At 33.0% G+C, this 18,015-nt stretch overlaps 2 protein-coding genes across 4 annotated transcripts; both read right to left on the bottom strand.

Moving 5' to 3' along the window:
• Window positions 1-370: 370 nt before the first annotated feature.
• Window positions 371-4,118, bottom strand: LOC123910074 (oxysterol-binding protein-related protein 4B-like). The gene is made up of 6 exons (XM_045961112.1): window positions 3,942-4,118; window positions 2,750-2,917; window positions 2,071-2,419; window positions 1,435-1,729; window positions 1,104-1,206; window positions 371-683 (listed from the first exon to the last, which is right to left on the bottom strand). Exons 1-6 carry the CDS (start codon window positions 3,948-3,950, stop codon window positions 426-428), a joined length of 1,182 nt encoding a protein of 393 aa, XP_045817068.1. The 5' UTR covers window positions 3,951-4,118; the 3' UTR covers window positions 371-425.
• A 756-nt stretch (window positions 4,119-4,874) lies between these two features.
• LOC123910073 (subtilisin-like protease SBT2.5) lies at window positions 4,875-11,632 on the bottom strand. Of its 3 annotated transcripts, none has more exons than XM_045961110.1 (12): window positions 11,226-11,632; window positions 11,045-11,100; window positions 10,695-10,929; window positions 10,168-10,312; window positions 9,662-10,056; window positions 9,138-9,233; window positions 8,980-9,052; window positions 8,527-8,812; window positions 8,105-8,430; window positions 7,603-7,870; window positions 7,215-7,496; window positions 4,875-5,597 (listed from the first exon to the last, which is right to left on the bottom strand). In XM_045961110.1, exons 3-12 carry the CDS (start codon window positions 10,871-10,873, stop codon window positions 5,191-5,193), a joined length of 2,457 nt encoding a protein of 818 aa, XP_045817066.1. In that variant the 5' UTR covers window positions 10,874-10,929; window positions 11,045-11,100; window positions 11,226-11,632; the 3' UTR covers window positions 4,875-5,190. The 3 variants fall into 3 exon arrangements, with proteins under 3 accessions (XP_045817066.1, XP_045817067.1, XP_045817065.1); XM_045961111.1 differs by having other exon boundaries at window positions 10,695-10,912; window positions 11,226-11,544; XM_045961109.1 differs by having other exon boundaries at window positions 10,695-11,100; window positions 11,226-11,466.
• Between the last annotated feature and the right edge of the window lie 6,383 nt (window positions 11,633-18,015).

The following is an 18,015-nucleotide window of genomic DNA, read 5'->3' on the forward strand; positions in this document are numbered from 1 at the left end:
TATTTATAAAAATTATTCAATCTTTTTATTTTCTTAAAAAATAGTATAACTTATTTTTACTATAAAAATTATTTAACAATCAAATGAAAAAAAAATAGTATTTTAATGATAAAATTTATTTTAAAAAATCAAAGCACCAGTGGGTCGGTGTATTTTTTGGTTTGAGTTTGGTTTTACCCGGAACTCGAATTTTTTATGAATTTTTCATTTTTGAAATTCAAATTCACCCAATTATTCGACTCAACCCACTTTATTGGGTTGAATTGAGTATGTTTGACCGGATCGACTGGATTTTTCCAATCCATGTACTGATGTACACCCTAGTCATAACGGCATGACTAGGGAACGATCCTAAAATTTTTATAGCTTCTTTTCCATTTAAAATTTTCATTTACCAAGCAGTATCATTGTACAGAAGTTAAAAATTACAAGTCTATGATAGGAGCAGGAGGGACCCATTTATTAATTGGTGAATAATCACACTCCAACCCACTTTCATTACTATAAGTCACCAAAAAATTCTTAGGAGTCCAATGTTCCCCTTTGGTCTCTCTTTCTATCAACATCTTCCTTTGTCTTTCCTCCATACCTTGCTTTGCTTCTTTTGCTTTCTCCCAGTCATTGCTAATAATAGCTTCAGTCAACTCACCCCAAATAAGGGCTGATTCAGTTTGCCACACACCCTGATAAACAAGACAATCTCAGCTCACAACCAGTATAATTAACATGCCACTTAACTGAATTTACAACAGCAAAACTTATTGGTTAACTACCTGTCTAAAATATATTTTTCCCATGAAAAGGAAATTGTACCAACCTTATCCAAGTGACTTCCAAAATTATCAATGTCAAATACTGTTTTTTTTAAATTTTGTGTGTATTTTGAAATGTGTACAAGTTGTAGAAAATAAAAAATAATATAGAGATATAGATAAACACATAGTGTCACATACAGTGTTTGACATTCAAATAACACAATTGTAAAACAAAGACATAAATGTTCTTCTTCACTTTTATATATATATATATATGTACAATTTACTGAGCACATTCATCATTCCTATCAGAAAGACTTTTGTAGGCAGAAAATAGATGTTAGTTACCTCTGCATCCTTGACAATAGGAGCTTTGAGCCCCGAAATTACTTCTTTAGCATCATATATCACTCTGACTTTCCCACTGCTTGTGTCCTTCACTTTAACAGTCCTAATACATATATAAAATGTGATAAGAAATGTGACACTAAAACATGTAGCATAATAATTCTTGAAAAGTAAACTTAAGACCCTTGAATTTAAGCACGTCACTAACTAGTTGTATGTAAGACTTCATTAATCATTTCTCATTACAAAGAAAAATTAAAGTAAGGCATAATAGTAAGATTATAAGATTGCGGTGAAAGGAGATGTTTGAAGGGATTACATTTACACGTACCTATCCCATTGACCATCAATTTCATATAGTACATTGAATGATGAAGAATCAAGGATCCTTCCTTTGACCAACTTACTATTCCCACCAAGTCCAAGAAAAGAATAGGATGATTTGTAGGACAACTCAGCCACAAGGCCTGTCTCTTTGCACAGTATATTAACATTGCCAACCCAACTAACTCCTGGAACCGGAAGAATTCTAATTGAGAGGCGAGGGCAATTCATTTCATATGTCTCTCCATGATTTCTAAGCTTTAGCACCCTTTTTCCATGCACTTCAGCTTCAATACTTGTACCTAAAGTCAAGGAACAGCATTTGCAACTTCAAATTTACATGAAACAGATTAAAATCTTATCTTATAATTAGTCGTCTTAGACTTAAGTATGCATTGGACAGACTCTAAATTAAGATTTTAATTTTGGTACATTGTCACTGTAAGTACAAAGTTTTACACTGTCAACAAATCACAACCAATCATATGTGTGATACATAAATAGTTATGATTGAAGTCAAAAATGTTTAATGACCGACGATTATGATCGGTTAATAATGTAAAAATCTTAATAGTGTCTGTGTATATGAAGTTGACAATGTAATGATATATATAATGAGGGAGTGTTGTGATATTTGAGATACCGCGGAACTTTGGAACAGGTTGCTGGCACCATATCATTTCAATGTTTTCCTTGTCATCTGTTGCATGTAGTGCAGATACTGGAGGATTGATGGAAACCTGCTCGAGTAGGACGTTAAGGTTGCCCTTGGAAACATGATGTGTCTCTCCAAGAATGGGATTGTAAGGAGCAACTCCAAAAGAAGTAGGGCGTGTGGTAGATATGCTCCATGCTACCACAGATGTTAACCTTTCCAATGGACTCTGCTCATTGTTGCATTTGCTTAGCAAGTTTGAATTTGAAGTTGTGCTGTATACTGATTCACCATAGCACTGAAGTTGTGATTTTGGGAAATAAAACAATGGTGGCAACTGCACATAAATACAATTTAAAATACTTAAAATCAATGGTCTATGTAATACTATGTGGTCACTGATTACTTTCCAATGTCTATGCCTATTAGACAGACAGTTTATATTGACAGTTTATATTTGCACAATACTACTATTATACAATATGTTAGACTATATGCATGTATGTATAGTTTGGAAAATACAGTATAGCAGTTTGATTTTGGTATAAGTCATACTTTGGAGTTTCAACAAAACCACGGTGCACGTCATGATTTGTCAGATTCACCGTCAATTTAAACAGCACGTGCATGTTAAAGAGTAGAAGTGAAAGATGGAAGCAGAACTTGCCTGTAAGTTTGTGAGATCTGATCCTGGCCGTACATTCTTTAGCAAACTTAACAAGCGACGGATCAGATTAGGAGCTCTGTAACTGTAAGTTGGCTCGGAGTCTGATTCAATTTCCAATGAGAATGGCTTTGTGAGGACGATTTTAGAATGCCTCTTCCCTTCTGTTGCCTTTAGTAATAGTTAACCCCCGGCACAATGTAACACCCAGCTTATATTAGTTTCCACAGATTCTTATAATAAAACAAAACATATGGTTATTATTCACTTCAAGAAAAGTCTTATAAACTTAAAAGATATCTATTAAACAGTAAAATGTGAGTGTGTTCTAGAAAAGTCCTTTTGGGATGTAAGGTAATTTCAATCTGGTTGAGTATGACACATATTTAGTGATAAGTGGGCAGACACACGTTCATAACGAGTGGAACTGAAAGCATAGCAGAGCTAGATCGCCTGTCTTCTAGGCTTGACTCATTTGTTTGTTGGATTACTACGACTACCAGGGTTGGGGTGTGAGGGTATATGAGCGTAGACAAATTGACCGAACTCTGTCATTAATCGTTGTGTCCTTGCATGTTTATCTTCTTACTTTAGAACCGGATTTTGTACCCTTGCAATGGTATTAACAAGTGTTTTGTGTTTGTCCATTCTTCAAATTGAACAGTATGCAAACCTTTTTTTTGTTAAAAGCCCTCTGGTTCCCGAGAGAAAGGGGTCCCGACAATCCAGAGTTCGGCCGCGAGGTAAGTAAAGTCTAACCAAGAATTGTTCCCACCAGGAATCAAACTCGGATTCTCCCGAACAATTAATCCAAGGGGAGCTCATTAACCACTTTAGCCCATGTCTTGGTTTAAAGTATGTAAACTTGTTTGAATTAAACATGGTACAATAAGCATTTGAAAGTGAATTTAGAGTTGGAGTAATTGGAATGAGGCAGGTAATAATAGCATTAGCAGTAATTGCAGTATATCATCATAAAAGGGTCCTTGATCCACCCACATGTAATATCCAGTCAAATATACTAAATAAAAGCAAGAAACACATGTGCAGCAAGTATTATAATGCATGCATAGCTTAGTTAGTAGCATGTCCACAACCAAAGAATGTATTGTAGTATAGTATCCAATCCATGAGTTCATTCACAAAACACAAAGAACAGAAATGAAAAGAGAATAGAAACAGAAAGAGGACATACCATAGGCATATGATATGTTGAGAGTTGAAGAAGAAGAAGAAGAATTGGGTGAGATCGCGGCTCTTGTACTCTAATTTACAGGGAAGCAAGAGAAAGAGAATAAGGAAATGAACTCTTTCTGACACTTTTTAGGTCACAAGTCACAACACAAAACCACAGACAGACAGAGAAAGAGACACAGTATCATCATGTACCACGTACAACTAATTAAATATATTCATATAATAATAATAATGTCGTACAATACTAAACATAGTTAATTAATATTCGATCTGATCTAGATTACAATCATTTGTTTTTTTCATCTAAACTCACACGTCTCATGTTTCAACGAAGGTGTTTGAGCATTGAGTCATTTTTTGTTGAATAGTATAATTTGGTCGCTATTATAAAATTTCAGTAAAATTTATCAGTAATTTCATAAAAAATATTACTACTGCATGTGGAGTAATTCAAATCAGTAATTTTAATAAATTTCATACTTATAGAATTTATTAAAAAATTCACACCATGGCTGAAAAATTCCTAATTCTTGAACTCACAAACAACAGGCTAAAGAACAAATGATGAGTAACGTGTGTGAAATTGGCAAAAAGAAAGAGCCACGTGCTGCTACAACTACAAGCACCAGCTAGTAGCTACTAACAAACCAAACAAGTACTAACAAACCAAAACAAATGTCAAGAGTATAACTTTTTTTTAGTTTTCACTATCCGATCCACTGGACCGCTTAATCTTAATCGGGGAGTCGGTTCAGAGTATAACCCTTTAATTTGTGATATTCATCATTCTAATAGAGTTACAATTTTGACCAATCTTAAAGAGCAAGGAGGACAGGTGAAAAACAAAATTGAGTAAACAAGGTCTTTTAATAGAAAATTGGGTAAATGATCTCAAATGATCATCAAGGGGTAGTGTAGGTCTCACCTAAAATGTAATAGATACTAATTATTTCATGTATTATATCTGCAGTAAGCAAGTAACATGGGGGCAGATACATGTAAAAACTTCTCATAAAGAAGCATTTAACAAATCACTAGACAATAATATAACCAAAACTTTATACGTGGAATGGAAGAAACTAGGCTTCACCCTCCCCCTTACACCATCTTACCTTTACACCTATTTATGATTCAATAATATCATATATTATAATTTTGGCTGAACGAATCTAGCGCCATACCATAACTTATTCCCCCACAACATACAAAGAATATTACAAGCCTTTGTCGATAAACCAAACACGAGTTTATCGTGGGAATCCTTTGGCCACAACGGGGATCCTCACCTTATGCCCTCGGCTTCCTTTCATTAAAACTTCACCAAAACTGTAACTTCCTGTCACAGAGCGAGACGTCAGTGTCACAGTAAACTGACGTGATGTGCCTGCGTTGATAGTCATTGCAGGAGGGTTGACTTCAATGGCAACAGATGGTTCCATTCTGGCAGTGATCACGTAAGTTTCTTCCTCGGCAACATTGGTTACGGTGCGGTGGACAGCTTGAGTTCCCACGAGATGGGAAATTGTGATTGATGGAGTGTTTAAATTCGACGGTTTTCCCATAGTATTGTTACATGGCACGTGAGTGTAGTTCCTTATCTCGTGAATATCAATACCGGGTGTTGTGCATAAGAATCCTAGATAATCCTCATATCCTGCAAAATGAATAACCATATTGATGTGATAAATTTATTCATATTGTTGTAGATTCTGTAACGGTTGTTGAAAATGAGGTATTTAGGTGAAAGAATATGAGAAAATAATAAGGAACAACAAAATATTATTGATGATGATGGCAATAACCCTAATTACAATATTTACATTATTTACATTAACCAAATAGTATGATACTACCTTGGTATTTATAACCAAGTGAATAAATTTAAATCTAAACTAAATCCCTTTATTATAGGGCTAAGAATAAACAAACCAAATCGAGATATTTTCTCAACAAATAATATAATATTTTCTATATTCTAACACTCCCCCTCAAGCTAAAGCTTACTAAGCTTTAAGCTTGTTACAAAATTAACCCTAAAAATAAATTAAATCCATTGATAGCAAGCCATAAAGAGAAGCAATCAAAGAAGTAGTAATGCAGCGACCGAAGAGATGAATCCATATCAAATTAAGTAAAAATGTCCGCAGATTAAAGTATCACAAACGGGGTATGCCCGCGGATTAACGTATCACAAACGGGGTATGCCCGCGGATTAAGGGAAAACAAACGGGTAACGGGATTAAAGGTAACGGGGACCCGCGGATTAAAGAATCACAAACGGGTAACAAGATTAAAGGTATCAGAACCCGCGGATTAAAGAATCACAAACGGGTAACAAGATTAAAGGTAACGGGTAACGGAATTAAAGGTAACTGAGACCCGCGGATTAAAGAATCACAAACGGGTAACAAAATAAAAAGAAATTTCAATGACGGCTAGGGTTTATATGAAAAAAAGATAAAAAAGGTAAAGTGAAGAATAACCAAGAATTAATTATTCTCGGGAGAAATTGCAGCGGAATTATGTTTCAAGGTGGATACCATGGCTCTGATACCATGTTGAAATTTGAGGAATTTTAGGTTAAAGAATAGGAGAAAATAATAAGGAACAATAAATTATTATTGATACTTGTCAATAACCCTAATTACAATATTTACATTATTTACATTAACCAAATAGTATGATACTACCTTGGTATTTATAACCAAGTGAATAAATTTAAATCTAAACTAAATCCCTTTATTATAGGGCTAAGAATAAACAAACCAAATCGAGATATTTTCTCAACAAATAATATAATATTTTCTATATTCTAACAACGGTTATTATGCTTTGGTTTTCCCCTTGTTTATCAGGTAACCGATGTTTGAGAAAATAGTAAACAGATGCAGAAAATTGTTTGGTAAGATATATTTAATTTAACATATGACTTTAGTTACTACTATCCGTGTTGTTATCAGTTTGTTGTATCCTAGTTTTCAACCATATTTTCATGTTTAGTAATTAGGTTTTGAATTAACTTTTCGCATGACCTACCAGCCAAAAACGGGTTCAAAGAAGTTCATGAATTTTACCAAGATTCAGATTTCTGAACTAGAAGAAAATTCGTATTTCAAAGTTAATTGGCAATTTACACCTTCGAAGAGAAGAAAATTTAAGTGTGGTTCGAATTTGGTACCCCAGGGTTTTCAGCACACACTGTGCACCAACCACTTGCGCAAGATCTTGGTAAGACAGATAGATCAGTTATATAGGGAAGAAGAAATGAAACCTGCATCAAAGATGAGGCCAGGGTCCAAGGCAGCTGTTGGATCAACATGTCCACTTCCATAGTCAAAAGGGGTAGCTTTTACGAACTTAATAGCTTCTGTTTCAGAAGTTTGCTGTGCTAGAAGAGGATTCCCTGCTCTGTCTAGAGTTGTTGATGTTGTCATCAATGCTGATTTAATGGCAGCAGGGCTCCAATGTGGATGCTTCTGCTTTATAAGAGCAGCAATTCCAGCTATATGTGGTGCAGACATGCTAGTTCCAGATATCATCGCAAATCCCTCACCTACACAAGCAAATAATCGCTTAAAATATAAATCAACTCTGCTATGTTTCAATATTATTTTCACACAACTACACAGAAGTTACAACTTAGTTAGGCAATTACACACCAACATAATTTGCCTCATCAGTTCCATTTGGACTCCAAGCAGCCCAAATCAATGAACCAGGAGCTAATATATCTGGTTTGAGAAGATCCGCCTCTTGGAAGTTGAAGTCTTTTATATTTGGCCCTCTAGCAGAGAATAATGCCACCTGCGGCGCAGACTTATGTAGAATAGGTATCAAACCTTCACCGATTTTACCTAATCCTTTGAAACTCTTCACCCGTCCAGTCCAGTCTCTTGGTGTAGAGATATTATAATAGTCTATAAGTTTCTGAAAAAATGAAGATTTGCAGTACAAAATTATATGATATAGTGCACAAGCATAATTAATTATAAACAAAAACTATTAATGAAAAAGTAGACTATTCAGGGAGAGATAAAAACAATGGTAGCTAAGATAAGTAGGTGATTATGGAATTACGGGGGGGAGAAACAAACAGATTAAGCTGTTGTGATATTCAATCTAGCTTTACATAAATTCACCGGTTAAGATGAGTTTGAGTACCTTTGAATTGCTGACATCTGAGATAAGAATCCCAGGAAGGCCAACTGGGACAGGATCAAATTTTGCTCCAGGGGAAACATTTTCAACACAGAGAACAAATCCAGCCGCACCAAGGGCCTTTGCTGTTTCTGATACTTTCTTGATTGAGGAAGAGCCAACAACAAAGTTAAAAGAATATCCACACAGAAGAATATTTCCCTCTATCAATTTCTTGTTAAAAACTTCTGGTCTCTGGCAATCTGTGGGGCTGTACTTCATAACCGAAGAATCTAGCAGCACGTGATTTGCAGCAACCAATGTGTATGTTCGGTTTAAATGTGTAGAGGCTGTACAAAAATCCGTTATGCTTATTTTAGAAATATAGAGATAGTGATAGTATATAAAGTATCTGAAGAAACATGGTTGGGAGTTGGAAAACTTACGTGATAACCCGAGTCCAGCTAAGATTTTTCCATTTCCAAGCATCAAATGGTTTTTGTATCTACGATCATCAATTGCAGCGGCTACAGATGCTATCCACGGACTATATGAAACCATTGTCTTAGGGAAAGGACCACCATTCCCAGCAGCCTGTGCAACAAATACACCAGCTTTCACAGCTCCAAGAAGCGTAGCATCAAAAGGGTTCAAAAATGTAGTTTTGCCGGCTGCCGGAGGACTGTTGGGTCCAACCGAAAGACTGAGTATATCCACTCCATCATATACAGCCTGTTGACTCTCAAATTTCAAAAATTAGATATTTTGAGATAAAATACCGTAATGAAAACAATGAGATTATATAGTAAATTATTTAGACAAATTGTTAAACTTTTATGTTGAGGTCTATTTTATGTACTTTTTAAGTCAATGTATAAATATATCATATATTTGTATACCTGATCAATTGCAGCAACTACATCTGCAACAAACCCTCCGAAGAGTCTATAGAGTGCCTTGTACACAGCAATCCTGAACATAAATACACCAAATGTCTAATGCAACAGAAAGGACTGTAGTTCCAAGTTTTTAATCAATTAAGGGTATCATTTCTCACCTCGCACGAGGAGCCATCCCACTTGCTTTCCCAAATTCATGGCCATGCATCCTCACAGGAATTCCATTATTTCCCGCAGCAATAGAGGCTGTATGACTGCCAGAGGAAGATGCAAGAAAGTATAAGAATTGTTAAAATGTTACCAAATTGGTAGATATGGTTTTGACTTTAAGCATACTATCCATTTTAAATGCTCATTAAGGCTTGTTTGGATTAGCTTATTTAAACTTATCTACTGGCATATGTGAGATTATTTGAGAGAACGTATAGAAACAGCTTATGACATGTCCATAGGTTGCTTTCAGTTCATTCTCATAAGCTCTTCAGGATAGCGTATGAAAACAACGTTTAACTTATAAAGAAAAACATATCTTTTTTTGTAGAAATAACTTATACATGAGCACTTATATGATAAGCGTTTATGATATAAGCACTTGTTTATTCAATCAGGACAATAAAAGGCTGCTTTAATTTAAGTTCTAATGACTTGTTTTTTTTTATCAATTCTAATGACTTGCTCTAACCTTCCATGTCCATCCCCATCTAGAGGAGATGCAAAATCAACGGAAGGGTTGAATGCTCCAGAAGCTATTGCAGCTTGTGCAAAGTGTTGTGCTCCAACAATCTTCCCATTGCAGAAATTTCTTTTAGTATCTGGATCAACTTCACATTTACCTCTATACTTTGGAACTGGCTCATATGGTTCAGAATTATGAGTTGCAAAACTCGGGTGATGAGGATATATCCCTGAGTCTACAAATCCAATAACAATATCTTCTCCGGCTCTATCAAAGCCACCTCCAGTTGGCCATACCCCAGTTGGAAGCCCTAAAAATTGTGGAGTATGTGTGGTAAGTCTCTTCACTTTCCAGTCCCTCTCAACAGCTTTCACTCCAGGAGCATGTCTTAGAGTTTCTGCCTACTAATATAAGGGGACAACATAAGGAAATTAGATTGAAGAAATGAATTCAAAATATATTCATGCTAATCGTACAATAGAAAAAGGATAACTAACTACAGAAGACTTCACCTGTTCCGGGGATATATGAACAGCAAAACCATTTATAAGATGTCGATAGCTATAGAGTTTCTTGTACGTCCCTTGTTCAAACAGTGTCCCAAGAATCATATCATGTCTTTTTTCAAGATGACGACTGTAAGAAGTAACATGTTCACTGGAAAGAAGTTCAAAAATAGAATGAAAGGAAAGTTACCACATTTGCCAATATCGATTTCTTGGTTCATAACATACTAGAAAAGAAAATAACACATCAATTTTAAGTACATAAAAATAAATGTTCAAACAAAAGTTATGTGGTGATTAGCATTATTTCCCCAATAAGAAAAATCACCTCACAAGTTATCTACTTCTCAAATAAGTTAAACAACCATTAATTACCTTGAATGTTCTTTTAGTGTCTAAATCTACTCAACCATGAATTAAATTAGTTTCTTAAAAAATCTATTAACATGTGCTTATAGTGTTTAAATTTACTAAATCATGCCTTGGATGAAAGAAACATCACTAAGAAGTTGAGAGCATCAGCAACTAAGTACCTAGTAGTATCAATCTTTTCATCAGATTCCACAGCAGTAGCTTCAAACTCATCAATACCCCCAGAATAACTTATAATAGGTTCACCTTCAACAGTTACTATGTAAATCTCAGCTTTCCCAAAAACCAAAAAAGCAGATAGAATAATCAACAACACACACTCAAACTCTAACAATCTCATCTTCACCAATTGATTACCAACTCCAGTAGCATCCAAGATCTGTTCCAAAGTCCAATCTAAAAATAGTAAATAACAAAGCATAAGTTACAAAGTTAGTCCACTTCAAACCTTCAATATCAAAAAAATTGAAGTAACCCATTTGAAAAAGTAGCTCAAAGTTACAAACTTTACCAATGTCCACTCAATCTGATCCAAGTAGCAAGCTGGTTCACACTCACATCTAGTAACTGAAAGCAAAAAAAATAAAAATCAAATTTTTTTGAAGCTGCTAAAAAACTACAAAGCAATACTAAAAGGGGGAAGCAAAGAATCTTGTAAGAAAAGGGAAAATAGAAGTAATGTGTTGACTCACATTGGAGTGATCAGAGATCTAACGGTTACAGTTAAAGCTGAATGCCATGGAAATGGAAAATGGTAGTGAAGTGAGTGAAGAGTGAGAGACTAGAGAGAGAAAGAAAGGGTTTTGTTTGGTTGATTCAATAATGAAATTGAGAGCATTATGATGGTTGATCTTGAATCTTGATGCAAGGAAAGTAATTTTTTAATTAACAATTTAACATTCATTATTATTATTGTTGAAATTGTTTTTGTTTGTGTTGTTAGGGATTTTTAATGATTAAATAAAATGAATTGAATTATTGTTTGTTTTCAATTTTTGTTTTTGTTTTTTCATGTTAATGATAAAGTTTTGGGATTAGTACTATTATTTTGTGAGGTTTGGGTTTCTGGTTTTGGTAACTTTCACTCACACACAGAATTTTTATGAGAAAAATAAAAAAAAAAGGTGGGAAGGGGGACATTCGCGCGCAGGCTGTCGGAGACAGTTTACCTGGAAAGACGATATTGCCCTTCTAATATCATGTCGACAACGCGTATCCGAAATTACAGGGACTGATAAAAAGGGAACAAATTTGTCATCATCACTCTCATTATTATTTGATGAAAAATAGTAGTACTAAAAAAATGATAAATCACTAATATTTAAGTACTAATCCCAAATTATAAATCACTAATATTTAAGTACTAATCCCAAATTATTATTTGATGCACGTGTCTAATTAACGTAATACTCTCTCCGTCCCAAATTATAAGGGAAAAAAGACCATTTTTATTGTCCCAAATTATAAGAGAAAAAAACATTTTCAAGAATGTTTTTTCCTTATTTTCATAAAATTAAATGCAAATTGCATTTAATTTCTTCTCTCTCATTTTCTCAATAAACAACAACCAATAAAAATTATTTTTACATCTTCCTATGCAACTTATTCCAAGGAAAACCCACAAAATCATACTTCAAATTCTCATGTTTTACTTTTTCTTAATAAGTGTGATTTTTTTATTTTCCCTTATAATTTGGGACGGAGGACAAAAAAATATATAATATTAAAAGATATTTTAAAAAAAATTATTGTAAGCAAAGGATGCGGGTTTAATTCCCACTTATAGACAATTTTTAAAAAAAAAGAAGTTTAAAACAGCAATAAAAAGAGAGAAAAAATGAGCGGAAAAAATATTAATATTAGGTTAACATATTAGGACCGGACCAAAGTGTTACAAAAAAAAATAAAGAATCAAAGTGTTACAAAAAAATAAGATAAAGGACCTGCAGTGTAATTTTGTCTATTTGTTCAGGACACTGTTTAGCATTTTCTATAAAAAAATAACAAAAAAGATAAACTGTGTCGGGCTAACACACCTAATCACCGTTTTTTACACTAGTTTAAACTAAACAAACCAATTAAAGGCCGAGTTCAAAACTTCGACTTATTTTACCTAAAATTGTAGTTTAAAGAAAATCACATGACTTAATATGATAGTGTAGACTTGAGATTTACTATTCTTTAAATCTTAGTGCCAATTTTTATGTTGAATATATTCATAAATTAAAATTTTGCTATGACTTTAATTGAGTCTCCCGCAAATGTAAAATGGAAAAAATTGAATTAATGCATATGTTTGATTGGTGGTGAATATCATTTTCAATAATTCATTATATTAAATACTATACTCTACCAAAAAAAAAAAAATACTATACTAGTATGAATTTAAGGGCAACTGTTTTTTTTTATAGCAATAGCAATATAAGGACAACTATTGATAGAAAATAATTCTTGGGAACAATTTTATAAATCATTAAATGTAATCATTCACTCTATTTTTTCACCGATAAACTCACATTTTAAAATCTATGCGAAGAAACTCTTAAAATGACACTATGTGATGAAAGTCATTTTCTTTATTTATGGCTTATGTGAAAGTCATTTTCAATAACTATAGCATCTTTATTAGTATGCATGGACCCACGATATATACACACAACAAACATACTCACAAATATATACTCCCCTGATGAATTAAATTACATTTTTTAATAATATTAAGATGAAACTTGGAAAGGTAAAATGAGTTGATGAGATGTGTTGTTTGGAATTAGACAAACGGTGTCTCTTGTGTTTTTGCTTTCTTTTGGCCACTTATATACAATTGTTGCACATGTTAAGAGACCCACATAACATTGTCTTAACGCTAATACATTACACATGTGATCTCATGAGATGCCCTTATCGAAGGGATTTTTTTTGACGCACCCTTATCTAAGGGATAAAATAATGTGTGATTCCAAATTATACATTAGATCGTATAATTCATACGTAGGTGAACTCGTGAAGTTTGTAGGGAAATTAATTAATGTGATTCATAAACACATAATTGTGTTTTTTTCTTTTCTTTGTGTCATTTATGAGTGAAGGTTTAATCTTCTATGTAACGTGGCATAATGTTCAAATACCGATTGAAAACCATTGCTCATTTCTTGGTATAGAGTCCGTGTAGTCGGTGAGTACGAGTACATATTTTGGATTTACTTTAATTATATATTTAAAATATAATTAAAAGTGTATAATATCAAATACAATTACTTGTCATATTTAATATAAGGCTTAATGTTGAACGGGCCGTGATGGGTTGGGCCGTTCTTTCTAGTCAGCCTATTGAGAGGTCCCTACCTCCACTGATGAGTATATATATTCTAGCCATCCCATTAAGCTAGATACACCGAAAAACATAACACGCATATATGTGAGATCAATGAAAATATGTACACAATGATATAAACACAAAACTTAAAGTTATAATCTCACTCTTGCCATATACTTTTGCGCGCTTAATAAAATATGGCATATCTTAAGAGACTTTAAATTTCAGTCTCATTCTACTATACTGAGATATATATCAACTCTTTAATCTCGGTAAGCATCATAATTAGATGCTTAAGTCAATTTGTTGGAAAATGCACAATTATCTCTTAGCATGCAAATATATTGTGCTTCTCTTTTACCAACACTACACATTCTATAAGGTCATAAATAGTAAGTACTACGTATAATATCAATACTCCTATCGAGTATGATATTGTGTTCTTAAAGTACTTATGAATTGCATAATCATAATTTGTTCATTATTGACATTCTTGTGGTCACATTAATCCATATCTTATTTTCTTTAAACTAAGTGGTTGTGTTAATCTAATTGGAGATTCTCCGGTCTCCTATTTCTTTATGGATTTTCATAGTCACAATTTTTTGCTAAAATTTGGATTAATTGAATGTCAAACATTGTATAACATTTATTGATTTTGACTAAAAGTAATTATTCTCTTAATAGGCTATCCCTATAAGCTAGTAATTACTTGACTTATGTGGATATTCTATGACTTTTATAAAATCAAGAAAACTCATTGGCAGAACCACTAACGACAGACTTATATATATTTGATTAAGTCTTCTATATTTTGGGTTAGTGGGAGTTTGTTGTAGCATTTTAGATGCATGGACCTTTATTGGATTACAAATTCTTAATTTTATAATGTTAAACCATATTATTCTATGTGAAATTCAAGGTGTATGGTGTATGATTTTGTTTGCCCTATCGGATTCAATTTCTGCACTGTTTAAATCTCATGTTTCTTATACTTTAGATTATCATATGTGAAATTCAAGGTGTATGGTGTATGATTTTGTTTGCCCTATCGGATTCAATTTCTGCACTGTTTATATCTTGTGTTTCTTATACTTTAGATGACATGTTTTATTATATTTGATAAATTTCTACCACTATTCTTATGTTATATTTTAAAGACTAATTAAAGTAATCCAAGTGGGAGATTGTTGAATATTTTGGATTTACCTTAATTATATATTTAAAATATAATTAAGGGTAAATAGTGTCATACCCCCCTGCAAAATAGGCGAGTTTTGCGTTACCCCCCTGCAAAATATTTTTTTGAGATTACCCCCCTGCAATGTCAAGATTCCTTGCGTTACCCCCCTGGCTCAACAAGTGGGCATATGACATGGACGAATCTTGACGTGGCATGACACGTGGAAATTAATTTATTTTTTATTTATTTTTAATTGCCAACTCAGTAATTATTTATTTTTTAATTAAAAAAAAATGAAAAAAACTTTTTTTTTACGGTAACTTTTGTTTTTAAAGAAATTTTTTTTTTTAAAAAAAAATTTTTTTTTAAAAAAAAAACTTTTTTTAAAGAAACTTTTTTTTTTCGTTCCGTTCATATGCAGCGATTGTTCTTCGTTTTCAATTTCAATTTGGGGTTAGGGCAAAGCGATTGTTCTTGCGTTACTATGTGATTGCAGTTTTTTTTTTTTGGTTACTCTATTATTATTATTATTATTATTATTATTATTATTAGTTTTTTGGTTACTATTATTATTATTAGTTTTTTTTCCATCTTCGTTTTTTTTTTGGTTACTCTATTATTAGTTATTATATATATATAATAATTTTTTATATATATATATAATAACAACTTTTAGTCAAAAAAAAAAAAAAACTTTCTTTTAAGTAAGTTCATAAAAATATAACAACATTTAAGTTTTTTTTTTTTTTTTTCATTTTTTTAATTAAAAACCCACATTAATTAATGAGTTGGCAATTAAAAATAAATAAAAAATAAATTAATTTCCACGTGTCATGCCACGTCAAGATTCTTCCATATCATATGCCCACTTGTTGAACCAGGGGGGTAACGCAAGGAATCTTGACATTGCAGGGGGGTAATCTCAAAAAAATATTTTGCAGGGGAGTAACGCAAAACTCGCCTATTTTGCAGGGGGGTATGACACTATTTACCCTATAATTAAAAGTGTATAATATCAAATACAATTACTTGTCATATTTAATATAAGGCTTAATGTTGAACGGGCCGTGATGGGTTGGACCGTTCTTTCTGGTCAGCCTATTGAGAGGTCCCTACCTCCACTGATGAGTATATATATTCTAGCCATCCCATTAAGCTAGATACACCGAAAAACATAACACGCATAATGACTCATCAGTGAGAGGTAGAAGCACCGTCTCAACCCTCTCTCTCACTCTCTCAGTTTCAATTAACGGAGGATTGATCCGCTGCCATTCCAGGTACACCGTTCCCATATATTCTCTTTTTATAACAATATGCTATAATTTTTATAACAATATGCTATAACTTGTATCTATTGATCTAAGGTTATTTTATAACATTCTTTCGGTACAACCTATGAAACAAAAGCAAGAAGAGATTGGAAGAGACATTCTCACTATCTTTTGTGCCAGAATTCAGGCTCAAGGTGCATGTTCACATCTATTGTCAACATGCCTCAAATTATAATTTTTCTTTTTGAATGGATAATTTTTATTAATATCGCAACTGAGCGTAAGACAAGTACAGTGAAAAAAACATATACGAGGACATCACAAAAAAATCTATAAAAAATACTCAATAAATAAATAAATTATGATCTTGTCAAAAAATGCAAACATGCTTATTTTTCTCTTCAGATCTATCAAATTTCATATCCTTATAGTCGGTGTGTTATCTTTGAATTTAGTTACATTGTTGTTGACAATAGTAGGAGTGATCGTATCCGAACCAATTCAAAAGTAAAATCGCAAACCGAACCAATCTAAACCGAAACCGCAAAAAACCGCATTTAGTTTTAACCGCACGGATCATTTTTCTTCCAAACCGCACGGTTTGGTTTGGTTTGCTTTTCATTTCAAAAAACCGAATCAAACCAAACCGCAATACTTAACTTATCTCTATCAACTTTTAGTAATCAACCCAAATTGAGTCCATAAAACAATAGGCTGTCAAAACATATCATTTCACGCGATCGAGAACTATACTTTGGTATTAAAAATAAGTTATTATGTATATGCATATTGTATCATGTAAACAATAAAATAAATTAAAATTTCATATGTTTATTTTGTAACAAGTTGAAAATATTGTCATATTTTTATATCGTGATAAACCGCACAAATCGAACCAATCCTAACCGCATTGGTTTGATTTGGTTTTATTTGGATGACTTTTTAAAAACCAATCGAATCAAACCGAACTGCATGCATTTTTATATCGCGGTTAGAATGACTTTTATGCTCAAAATCGAAACAAACCGCACCGCGAACATCCCTAGACAATAGTGTCTTTTAAATTTACTTTCATGACCAAAGAAGGACAAAGGGTGAAAAAAAGAATTAATAAAAAAAATAAAGGTACAAGAATTGTACGTTGCCAGTTGGTGATAGCTGCTTGTTTGGTAAGAAAACAATTATTAGTGTGATTGGAATTCAAGTTATTTCATCATTAACAAATTTAAGTGCGCATAATAAAACTGGAAAAGGCACAGGAAAATCATAGCAGTATAGGTTTTGACAAAACATTTTACTACTTTTATTTATTTATTTTCGACTATGTACTACTAGTGTTTAATATTACATCATAAAATAATAAAATCACACAAAGTATTCATCTGATATGGTTTTATTTTTATGGTAGATAAGGGCACAAAATCAATCACACTAAACAATCTTAGCTTTCAAGATTTTCACGAGGTACCCAAATTTGTAATGCAATCCCTAACTAGCTACTAGTACTACAGTACAGTAATTTTTTAATTGAGTCAATGTTTTCTTGAGAGGTAGGCTCTGAATTTTTAATTATTACTGTAATCATTTACTAGTAGTACTACTTTGAAAGAGTCACGGAGGGAGAACTTTGTATGTGCGCAGATTTGGCGTTAGTTGCACTTTATGGTCAGGCTAAGGGTACTGTACCTACCTACCTACCTACCGAATCA

Source organism: Trifolium pratense, linkage group LG2 (assembly GCF_020283565.1).
Source record: "Trifolium pratense cultivar HEN17-A07 linkage group LG2, ARS_RC_1.1, whole genome shotgun sequence".
Taxonomy (NCBI): Eukaryota; Viridiplantae; Streptophyta; class Magnoliopsida; order Fabales; family Fabaceae; genus Trifolium; species Trifolium pratense.